Source organism: Lepisosteus oculatus, chromosome 9 (genome assembly GCF_040954835.1).
Source record: "Lepisosteus oculatus isolate fLepOcu1 chromosome 9, fLepOcu1.hap2, whole genome shotgun sequence".
Taxonomy (NCBI): Eukaryota; Metazoa; Chordata; class Actinopteri; order Semionotiformes; family Lepisosteidae; genus Lepisosteus; species Lepisosteus oculatus.
The window spans coordinates 37,420,393-37,433,035 of NC_090704.1; the positions used below are offsets into that span (position 1 = coordinate 37,420,393).

The window sequence follows — 12,643 nt, forward strand, 5'->3', positions numbered from 1 at the left end:
TCTAAAATGAATTGGTTCAGGTTAGTCGCGATTTGTATGGATGGGTGCTACATTTTTCAATTTTGCAATTCACCAGTTGGTTGGATATCATCAGGCCCTCGAGTTTTATCTTCAGTGCTTCTTGTACATTTGACACTTGTCCCTTCTATGGTAATACTGTTTAATGTAGAACTATGTATTTCCTCAGCCTGAGTTGGTTGATGCCTGCTGTTGATTTCTTCTTTAGTAAACGATATGTGAAATATTCATTTAATCAGAATATTTTTATTGTACACATGATAAATTCTGTAGATGAATCTCTCATTTATAATTGAATGCAGTTAACTCAGAGCTTATTTTCTTGCCTTTTAGCATGTTTCACAGTATTCAATTGTAGTGCATATTGAAATAATGGTCTTTGGCGCCAAAGGTGGCTGTAGTGGTCCGTTTTTATGTATAACATCACCAACCTTCTGACATAAAATAAGTGTTGCGTTCGCACATGTGAATTAAGCACCTAATGATACACAAGGCCACACGATCAGAATCCTTGTGATTCTCATTTGTGTGTATGTGTTTTGATACATATGTATTACTCCAACAAAGTTGAACATTTAAATAGTACAGGACCTTCTTCAATTGACCTTTTTCAATTGATGTTTCACTGTAAGCAATAAAGGGAAATGTTTTGATTTTCTTTCATCAGTTAACACTGTTCTGTACAAGGTATATATGAAATTTTAATTCATACAATATGATACTTTACAAGTGGTTTGTAAATGTGATATCAGATGAGCTAATGTAATTCTTAAAAGTTCTTAATTCCTACACTTGCAGATTCTGTTCAAGTGAGATCCTGCTTGGAAAATATCAGTCCTCAAATATTTGTGGCTTTTTTTGGAGGTCATCCAGCACATGAGATCATATTGTGGAAGGACTGTGAGATGAAATTAGTCTGGATTTTCCCTTTGCTTCCAAGGCTGCTGATATTTTTATAAATCCAAAATATCTGATGCTTTCTAAAAATTCTGAATCTTTAGAAAGGATCAATTGGTTTATTATGTGATTAAGTCATGACCCTGTAATACAGCTCATCTAAATTCCAGTATAGTTTTTGGACATTATTGAGAAGACAGTTTATCATGATCTTAAGATGCTTTGCAGACATAAGAGCTCTGATTCCTTTCAAACTGAAGTTAAAATGCAATAGGTTACAAAAATACTGACCTAAAACTGCTAACATAATTTAAATTTCTTTTCACAATGCCATTGAAATGTGTAATGGTGCAATCAGCAGTGGAAGTTCTTAGTCTTGTCAAATCTAATCAGACATTGAAAAAAAATAATCTACTTGATTATTCAGTGAAAACATTAAATTTGTGAAATTAAAAATAATGGGTTTGACAAAACTTTGTCTGGGGCAGTTGCAAAGTAATATACATTAGGCAATTTGACAGTGTTTTCAATAAATTACTCGACAGTTTCACTGTCTTCATAGTCATCAGACCTTTCATTAGAGGTCATCTACACTACCGCCATTTCTTTGGGATTAATATGGTCTCAGTTAGTTGTTTCAGATACCTGCATTCCTAGATCTCATTTTGCAATACTTGTGATGCACTTTGAAGGTAATTTAATTTTAAGATAAAAATTTGAGTATTTAATTGCTGTATGCTTTTTAGGCAACTTGTGTACAAAATTTGAAAACAAATTCAGTCTTTTAAGAAAAATGCTACTTTTTAGTAGCATTTAAATGGCAAAAAAAAATAATTGTTTTGCCATTTAAGGTTAAATGAATTGTCATGAAGGACTGCAGAGAAATATTTTGATCAATTGCCTCACTGTTATTTGACACTGAATATGCTGTGTTTAGTTAGTAGGATTATGAAAGTATTTGGTAATGGCTTCCTTTTCATACTGATCTATCCCATGTACTGTATGCTATTTCATTATTTTATTTACATATAGTCATTAAGAAATGGACTGTTTGTTTTTTGGCAAGTACCTGTTTAATGTAGTGTTTAATTTTGTAAAGAATGGTTGATTTGGCTTCTTCAAATAGAAGTGAGGCCGATCAGTTACATTTCAGGTAAACTGGCACAGACAGGCAAAACATGGTAAATGTTGTTCACTAAGCCTCTAACAGATTTTTGCCTCAGACGTTGCTGCAACTTATTAAACTCTCAATAGATCATCATCTTCTTGTCGAAATCTCGAAACTTGATACATATCTAAACTGCCCATTCCGGTGACTAGCAACTAAACATTTGGCAAAACGCAGTTCTTGTGTAAGTCAAGTTTAGACTAGCAACTAAACATTTGGCAAAACGCAGTTCTTGTGTAAGTCAAGATAGCCATCGGACTACCATTTTGTTCTTGAAATTAATACTGTCTGTTCAACATTGGTATACACTTCAAATTTAACAAGCACCATCCCTAGAAGAATAGGAATAATGAAAAATAATGTTTCTGCCTAATAACATCAAAAGGGCTGAAATTATGTAGGGACGTTCAAACAGCTACTGTTCAAAAACTGTTTTTCCAATTAATTCTAAACTTAATAGAAATCACCCTGTAGGGACTGCAGTTACAGTTTTAGGAAATGTTGTTCCTGTGTAAGCCTTCTGAACTTGCAGACTACATATAGCTACACTGTTTAACTGATCAACATTGATTTGGTATTAGCCAATGTACTAATTGACACAAGAAATATAATTGTTGCTTTGTCAATCAAAATGGTCACCAGAGCTTTCAAACTGTCTTTTTTTCAGAATTAATAACTGAGTGATTTCAAACTCGTCAAATACTTGCAACATCCAAAATTGTTTCAGCCTATACTCTTGTGGTGATGAAAACACTTTGCATTTGTATATTGCCATAAAGCATGGAATTCTATCAACTTGTGCACAAAATGCAGAATAGTTATTGGTTTTTATGGAAAATAAAGTGGTAATCAAATAGAGTAGTAATTTGGTAGAAATGGGTGAATTATCATAAATGAATTGCTAACTGAGCAAACAGGCTTACTTATTCTCATTTCAGTTTTCCTTTGTATGTAGTTCCAGGTTACATTTAAAACAAATGTAACAGATCTAATACCCCGAAATATTTGTCATAGAATACAGAATGTTTTATCTGTTCATCTCAATTGTATTTTTGCTTTACAGCCAGAAAGAATAGACCCAAGTGCTTCCAGGCAAGGCTACGATGTCCGATCAGATGTGTGGAGCTTGGGAATCACATTGGTTAGTTTTTTTGTTCTCTAACTATATATATAAAGATCACAATACCATGAAGACTGGAATCTAGTAAAATTCCAGATATTCGTTTTTTTAATTTTCATTATTTTTGTCTGTACAGTATGAGCTTGCAACTGGACGATTCCCATACCCTAAATGGAACAGTGTATTTGATCAGTTGACGCAGGTAGTGAAAGGAGACCCACCACAGCTCAGTAACTCAGAGGAGAGGCAATTTTCCCCCAAGTTCATCAATTTTGTTAACTTGTGGTAAGTGTTGGACCATTGAGAATTATTCCTGCTAAATGTTACAGTTGAATGGGAGGTCTGTATTCTGTGCATTTTCTTGCCACCTAATGGCCAATATCAAGAACTGCACTCAGTGGTTAATGAAGTTATAATATATGATCTGCTTGCATAATTATTCAAAAAACAATCATTAGGAAGGGTGTAATGCGCTAAGAGTTTTATGAAAGGTCACTGATTACATGCTGCTTTGACACAATTTTAATATTTTCTAATCTTTTTTTTTAAGCCTTACAAAGGATGAGTCAAAAAGGCCAAAGTACAAGGAGCTTCTGGTAAGTATCACTGTGAACAACATCTGAATCATGTAGTTTTGATGATGTTTCTCTCTTCTTTTATGTTAATTCACTTTTTAAGAGATAGAGGACAGGGTATGGGAGTGTTGGCTGGAATCCTTGATTTTACAGGGTCAGGGCTCCTGCATCAAGAGATGGTATCAAGTAGTATGCAGAGTTTTTTAGTAGACTTTGTGCAACTCTACTGTTCTGTTCAGAATCGCTGGATGAGGATTATTGCCTGGCGAAGGTCTTGGAAGATGTTTGTGTGATATTCAGGTTTTCTGCATTATTGTGGGATGCTTATGAAACACTTTTGATTCATAGTAACAACTACATTTACTGAGTGAAATATTAGGAACCCCTAAATGGGCTAGGGATGGAACTACAGTGTCATCACAAAAAGAGGGAGAGTTCCAATTTGAAAATATATTATAACTGGCCTGGGTTTCCACAGCACAGCTCAATAAAACTGCATATGTAGATGAAATAATTATATTTTCCAAGAAGTCAGTTGTAGTTGTTAGACCTGAATTTTAAATGATTTGCTTGGTAAATGAATAGGCTTTAATCTAAATACTACAGCATGCAGAGTCAAGGCTGTCTACAGTACATTAGGAGCATAGCCAAACCATCAATATTTTCTTTTAATAATCAAGCACAGACACTGCCACTTCAATTACATAGTAGAGAAGCACACATTATTCAAAAAAGTAATGCAAAGTTACAACAGTGAGATCACACCTGGTTGCACCTTGCATGAAATGTATAATGAAACTTACAACAGAGCAAAGTAGCCTAAAAAACAATGTAAGTAATTTTTTGCTCGTCTCCAGAGCTAACTAGCTCACTGCTTTGCTCTGGTACACTACTCAACTCTGTTACAGTAGCACATCCACTGTACAGGTGACACTAGCCGACTGCACGTTTTTTTTCATGTGCTTTAGTGCATCTGACTTCATTGAGGCAGATCAGTGAAGTTGCTCGTGACAACATGAACAAATATGTGCAGTTTGCATAAACTTTATGTACTGTACTTGCTTCAAATGGATGTGATTATGCTATGGTCTGCAGTATTAAATTACTCATTTGTTGCATGAAGAGAAATCCAAATGAAATCTCTGTATTTAATACTGTGGTTCTGTGTTGCATTCGTAATTCTCGACATTACCAAATACTGTTGCAACCGTAGTCACCAAAGATGGCTCCAAAAACCTAGATGTTTGTTAATGGGGGGCAGCTGCCCCTTCCACCCTCATGCTATTCCCACTACAGTTTCAGATCTCTGAATGCAGAACAGAACATTCTGAAATTTCCATCCTAATCCCATGCCATTTTGCCTTCATGGGTTTGTATTGAGGGTAACATGGTGTAGGATCAGAAATAATGTGACATTGACTCCCCACTGTAGGAATTTAAATCTGAGCTTTTGTCTGGTCAAAGTGGTGATAGAAGTCTCTTGCTCCAGAAGCCAGTCACAGATGACCTGTTCTTTACTTGCCTACTGTGTTCATGTGACTTTGGGTTCCAAGTATTTTGGCCATTGTGTGTGGAAATATGGGAAACTACTGCAGTACTGCATAGCCTGCATGTTACTGGTAAAACTGTTAACCTTTATTTTTACAGAAACACCCATTCATCTTGATGTATGAAGAGCGCACAGTAGATGTAGCCAGCTATGTCTGTAAGATCCTGGATCAAATGCCTGCTTCTCCCAGCTCCCCCATGTATGTGGATTGATGAAGTGCTGGAAGAACTGTGGAAGAAGGGCCCGATAAAGAACCCATGGTGTAAAGATTTGTTTCGTCACATATTGCAGTGTTTAAAAGAAGAAAAAAAAATCCCAAAACACCATGTGCAATAAGATTGGTGTTCATTTCAACTTGTGTGTATATTATAGTTTATATACAGTATATATATACATATGTGTGTATATGTATGTATATATAAAAGTGCATTCTAGTAACTGATCACACCGTGAAGTCTTGGTTTTGACAAAAGAGACCTCATCTTGATCTTATGTGGACACAGTATAGTCATAAAATCTGGAATTATATTCATAGTATTTTGGAAGAAAGCGTATATATAAAATCACTTGTGGAATTTAATTTGGAGACTTTTAAAGCAGCTTACTGGAAACAAGTTCTATGTGAAGCTTCCACCTGTTCCATGCGTATGGTTTTAGGCATTGTGTGTGTAAGTTTTTAAAGCGGACCTTACTCCCAAGAGGTGAGAAGGAAAAGGACCGTATTAAAGTGGAATGTCCTTCACCTGGAGCCCATCAGACCATGCAAGGATGTGTGTTTTCTTCACTGTGCAATAGATGTGCAGATTAAAAAAAAAGAGATCTGTTGCTTCACAATGTCACAGTTAATACCATGGGACTGTTGTTTTATTTTGCTGTGTTAAGGAAAAAAGAAATATATATAAAATATATTTTAACATTAAGGTGATGTAAACACAACTTTTACCAAAAAATGTACTTGGACAGTGACACTGAGAAGCTCAATAATGAGACATGGATTTAGATATATGCAGTGTAAGTTTGTGAGCGTACTTATGTATAGATATGTTTAGACACATGCAAACCTACAAGTCATGGACAACTTCACATTCTTGGTAAATAAGTGGGTATACAAACTCTTATCTAAAAAATAACTGAACTTTATAATGTGGCTTTATGATTTTAATATGCAAAATATTTTGTCATTTTTAATTTTCTTTCATTTACTTGATGTTTTTTATCCCATTCTCTAGCACAGATTAAATTTTCTCTGTATTCAGATTGTGTCCACATTTTTGTCCATGACTGTATGTGTGTATAAATCTCACCTATACAGAAACTTACAGCAGTTTAAAATTTCTTTCTAAGTGTAGCAACATACTTTGAGAACAGATCCAGACCTTAAAGCTTATTTCAGGTTGTGTAGCAGTGCATTCAGCATGTTTGTAAGAGATTTTGCAGATTTGTGAAAGCTTATGTTGGAAGAATGCCCCCCGCCCCCCAACCCTGAGACTTCTTCCATGACATGTAACTATTTTAACTACAGCTTGATGTTGTAGGTTTCTGAGGGTGATACCTACTGCATGCGGTAGGACAATACAAAAATATATTAAGTACTACAACTTTGCACTTGGAGTGCTGCATTGTGAGTGCACAAAAGAGTTCAACTGTCAATTGACAAAAATAACATTATTTGCATTTTTGCAGTTGAAAACAAAAATCCTGTCTTGCATGGCACCTGATAAAATTAAACATTTTCCCCATATAAGGATAGTTGCGAAACTTTCTACTACAAGAGGAGGAGGTAGGAAAATAAATCTGTAATTTGCTGTACAATTACATTTTCTTCACTGTTAACCATCTATTACAAGAAAGTGTATCACTGTTGCCCTGGCCTGGAATAGTCTACATATTATGAACACTTAAGTGTTTGCAGTTATACTGTTGGGATACGGGAGTCGAACACAGTGGATATTGTCTAATGATAGAGAGAATTTCTTATGGAAAGGAATGACTGTACAAAATGTCAATTAGAAAATTAATATTAGATAATAAAATGCTATTGAGGGTGAGGATTTTATTACATTGTATCTTTATTAAAAAATCAAATGTGTATAATGTTCACAAGCTGTGAAAATATTATAACTGTACATTGTGAACTTGGGTTATTTCCTGTACTATAGAAAATGTATAAAAATTTAAAAAGCTGATGTGCAGGGATATTGCCTTATATGTCTGTGAACAGGAGCAAAGTAAATGTAACACCTGCTTTAAGATCTCCTATTTTATCCTATTTACTGGTTTGACTTCATATATTTAAGACATTATAAATGGAATCTAAGTGTTCATGTAGTAGTTCTTTAGTCTGCCTGCAGGTCAGTTGTAATAAAATTAGGATGTGACTGTGACCTTGTCATTTCTCATTTTGTAAGGCCTGGAAACACACAATGGCAAAAAATAAACTGGTTGTAATTTACTCACTTTATTCAAATTACTGAGTAAAAACCACTCACAGGCCATGTTTCTGAACAACTTTTGGCAGGCTCTTAATATTGATCCTTAGAACTTCCGTTTGTGCTCTCTTGGGAAGCTGGTGTTCATCTCTCTGTATTTGTAAAAAAAAAAGTAAAAACAGAGGACAAGAAATAATTTCCAGTTTCTGCATATAGGCCTACGTGAAGCTGAAAGTAAAACCATACAAGGCCCAGAATCATGATTTACTCAAAATCATCACATATTGCACTAGGCAAACGATAACTGCATTTAGTGTTTTTCCATCATGTAGTGCTTCACATATACTGTAGGAGGAGACCCATTTCATCTGCCACAGAAGTGCAGCCCCAACCCACAGTAGGTGGTAACCATTCTGCAACACCAGGAGAAGTAAGAAAAAGAAGTTTGAGGTTGGTCACTGTGCAAGTCTAGATTAAAGTTTAGACACAACACCTGGGGTTAATGCCCTACTTTGTGGGATCTTATATGGCCGCATAGGCATGACCTCCGTTTAATATCTCATTCAAAGCAATGTGCCTACAGGGTAGTGTCCATGATTGCAAAACCGGAGCAATGGTTTGTAAATTCTGGTCCGGGGGGGGGGGAGAGTGCCACCTACTGGATCAATAAACACTGCTTATAGCAACAGCCTGTTTTTTTCCATTGACCTCTTTTCCAGGAACGCACTTTCTGTAGGAACACTGCCTAATGGAAAATTGACCACTAGGTAAAAGGTTTATCACAAGCAAATTTGAAGCATGCTTCACATTGTTAATTAAGACTAGGCTTGCAATTATTAGATGTACTTCCCTTCTCTGGGGGGGGAGTGCACTATATTTCTTGCTTTAATTTAGTGAGCTACTTTTTGGTGGCACGTTATTCTGGTGAACTACAGTATGTACCACCGGGCTTTTTTAATGTCTCTCAAGTATTCATAAGTCCATCCATCAGAGAACCACTTAGGTTGAGTTGTAAGCAGCCACATGTAGAATTGTTTCACACCAAAGCAGAAATTTAGCTTTTTTGTGAAAGCTCTTCAGGGGAACCCCATTTTAGTCCTCAAGATCAGCTATCCAACAGGTTCTACAGGTTTCTGTAAATCTCTAGCTCTCTTCAGTACAGAAAATATACAGTTCAATTAGGTAATTAAGGACTTGGATGAAAAGACAACCAAAAGCCTTCTGGCCCTCTAGGATTGAAGATCTGCCCTCAAAAATAAGCCTGAAGGATAATTTGAACATTTTGCTGTTACTGTATGGGATATAGCTGTATACTTTTCCCCATATGAAAGAAAATTGATTTTCTTTCCATTCAATTTATAACTGCTTTAACCAATACAAGGATACAGGGTAATGAAGGGATAGCCAAAGCTGGTCTTGGTAAGCAACGGGCACAAGTCAGGACACACCCTGGATGGAATGCCAGTCCAATGCAGCATACAAACTCCACACAGATAGCACCTCAGGTCTGAAATTGAATCCAGGGCCCCAACACTGTGAGACAGCAATGCTAACTTACCACTGTGCTACTGTACCATATCGCCCTGTTCTGCAGATATCCTGAGATTCTACTTATATGGAGATGGATAAGAAACATGGGAACTGCCTAAGGCTTCATACCAATGACTAATATCTAACTTCATGTGAGTTTAAAAATGCCTTAATTAACCAGAAGTTTGTCTAACAGCTTAAATATCCCAGGGTTAGAACGAACCCTTAAATTAACCCTTAGAAACTTAAGCTCTTTAAAACGGATAGTTTTTTTTAATAGTAATTGAATAGTAATTATTAAAGGAATGAAGGACGTCGTTTTTTGGGGGGAGAAATTCTCTTCAGGTCCACTGGTATATTAAATAGCTTGTAATAGTAAATTTGTTAAATATCAGGCTTTTTAAAATGAAATTCTGTGAAACAGTATTTACATGTTTGATTACAGTACGTCATTTTTTTTCTTCTGCAGACTCGACTGGAAAAAACATTTGTTTGAAGCAGTTTCTAGAAACATTCTTCACGTTTACAGAGATGCTAAACCGAAAAGGTATGATATTTTAAAAAGCAAATAAACTTGCTCAATATTTATATTTTTTCTAGAAATTATCAATGGATATACAAATAACTAAACCGAAGGACTCTGAGAATGAAATAAGGTAAAAAGTATAAATTACTATGGTTAAGATAACTACTGTACATCAAGCTGTTTAAAATAATCGTTTTTTTAAACCTGTATTTGTATTTTATTCACGGCCTACGACACACATTTTAGAGACTACAATCCTTCTCTTTAAAGTGTAAAGTAGATTTACTTTAGACTAATTTAGATTATATCATTTGCTCACACCTGAAGAAGGCTCCACGGCCGAAACGTTGTGTTTTCTTTATTATTTTTTTCAGCATGGAATAAACCTATTACTAGATTATATTATGCCATGCCGACCAAATTAAATGTCTAAACTAGTAACTATTTTTACATTTCCGAAATATAACACATGTCGGATTCACTGATTTTTAAATAGTGTCATTTAATATTATTCATGTAAAATATTTCTAAAGTAAGATCATTTTTATTTTGCTCAAAGCTATATTACCTTTTAGTATCGGTGAGCTAACGCAGAAACAAACAATTGAAAGGTAGTGCTGAATTACTGCAGTCTGCCACCTGGTGGTATAGACAAGTATCTTTAGACTATAATAATTGTGTAAAATGAAATCAAGGCAGTACATCCTGAAAATGAACAGGAGTATACTGCCATCTCATGGCTATAAAACATTTTCACGTCGCTAGAGTATAGTAAGGCATAATTGTATGGAAAACTCGATAACAGAATAACAGAATGGTTAAGCAGACTACTGAGTGATAGATCTAGCATTCATTCTAAAAAAATCTTCTAAGTGAACTTAGTTGTAATAGAGTGTCTTGTTAACCACATTGAAGTGTGCTTCATGATTTTGTATTGCCTGCCAATATTGTATGTAAATAATAATCTTATATAATAATATAAGAAAATTAATACTTTTCCTCTAAATGTTTGTGCAGGTACTGTATCTACTACTGCAATTGTCCTCATATTCATGATTGTCTTTTTCTTATTGGTTTTATTCTGCATTTCAGTAATGTGTCAGTCCTTCCCTTGATTAAGAAAACTGTAGAGAAAAATATATTCAAGGACATATAACATTTTCAAATTGTACAACAATCAAAATGCAAAAGCTACTATCCATGATATACTTAAAGTATGTTTTGAATACAGAAATGAGAATCACTTATGTTTTGTCCAGTAGTGCTGATTCCATGATAGGTTAGCATATATAGTCTGGATATATTAACTTAATGTATGTTTCTTGATCTGGAAAACGCTCATAATATATTAATCTTGATCATTTGCAAAATTATTTAACTTTTCCATTACATCTCTGATCTTTAACTAGGAATGCATTGTAATTTATTGATTCCTTTTCCGATTTATGCAGAATACAGATAGCTCTGTCCTTTGTTTTCTGGATTGTATGAATACAATGTGTTATTGTGTCAATATCTTAATTATATGCAGTACTAGCTAGGATGTGAGTTTTCTAAAGTTTCGATTCCTACACACCTGTTCTCTCTCAACAGACCCTGTTTCAAACTTTAATCAACATTTTCTCTGAGTGAGCTGGCATAAGGCCGAATAAAGCCTCAATACATTAGAATGAAAATCTGATGCTGACAGCGATTTATATTAAGAAATGCATTTGCTGCACATAAGTAGGTAGGGTCTTAAATACCAACAAAAATGTTCTGGACATTATCAGAACAAAAAGATGACAACATGCTTTTTTAATGTAATTTCACATTAAGCTCTAACTACTTAATCTGTTTGCTTTGCTTTTGGTTTCCAAGCAGTATCTGATTTAATGTCCACAAACAAAAAGAGTTCCCTGAAGTGAAATAATTACGCAATTTCTTTGAACTGGCTTAATAAATAAACATTAAGTCTAAAGAAAGAGAACGATGTAGGAAAATCATAAGTTGTGTTGATTATATAAATTGATGTTGAAGGCAGGGCCTGATGTTGTTCCCAATAGTATTCTTGTTTGTTATTTTTTTTAACTTCTTCACACACAGTAGACTATATGGTAATATACCTGCTCAATACTGTGGAAGTTGAAAGTCTGGACTGTGAATGGTGTAGTAGTAGACATACTGTACAGTATTGGTTTGCGTAGTCTACATGTCATTCAACTGTGGCAATTTTTCAAATGCAGTGCTGAGTAAATCTGAAGAGACTGTTGATCACTTTAATGGTACTTCAGTATAAAGAGAAAAATGCCTACTTTTTCTGATGTAACTTACAATTTGCTGATGTAACTTCTGACATTAACATTCAAATTTAATTAATTTCTAAGAGATTGATGATCAATATAGCATTTAAGCCTTTGCTTTAGTAGTTGGTAGGTCAGCTTGACTTTTACAGATCAGACAGGCTTGGCGAAGCGTAAACCTTAATTTATCACAAAACTGACTCTGTTCCAGACTCCTTTATTATAATGGCTAAACTTTAATGAAATATACCAACGTCTGTCAGAAAAGGTCATTATGAAGTTAAGCATGGAAATCAGGAAAGGAAAATGATTGCTGGTTTCTCAGAGGGATTTAATTTTTTATCTTCTGGAAAACAACAACAAAACACAAAAAAACTTTGTTTTAAATTGATATAATTAATCACTTGTTTATCATTTGTACAACTGGAATTTATGTACTTACTATGTTGTAGAGGTTGAAGAATAGGCTTCAGAAGGAAAGTGCATTCTTGGACAATCTAACATTGATGTAGAAAAGCTTCAGTGACTTATGGATACAGTGACGTTTTG

The 12,643-nt window shown here is 34.7% G+C and overlaps 1 protein-coding gene across 6 annotated transcripts in view; it reads left to right on the forward strand.

Annotated features, from left to right (window-relative positions):
- The window catches only part of map2k4a (mitogen-activated protein kinase kinase 4a), a 40,833-nt gene extending 33,054 nt beyond the window's left edge, over positions 1-7,779 (forward strand). For all 6 annotated transcript variants that reach the window (XM_069194494.1, XM_069194495.1, XM_006635121.3 and 3 more), the window contains 4 exons: positions 3,147-3,224; positions 3,340-3,488; positions 3,754-3,799; positions 5,426-7,779. In XM_069194494.1, coding sequence (XP_069050595.1) covers positions 3,147-3,224; positions 3,340-3,488; positions 3,754-3,799; positions 5,426-5,539 — 387 coding nt within the window. In that variant the 3' untranslated portion in view covers positions 5,540-7,779. The remainder of the gene's footprint in view (positions 1-3,146; positions 3,225-3,339; positions 3,489-3,753; positions 3,800-5,425) is intronic.
- Positions 7,780-12,643: the final 4,864 nt, after the last annotated feature.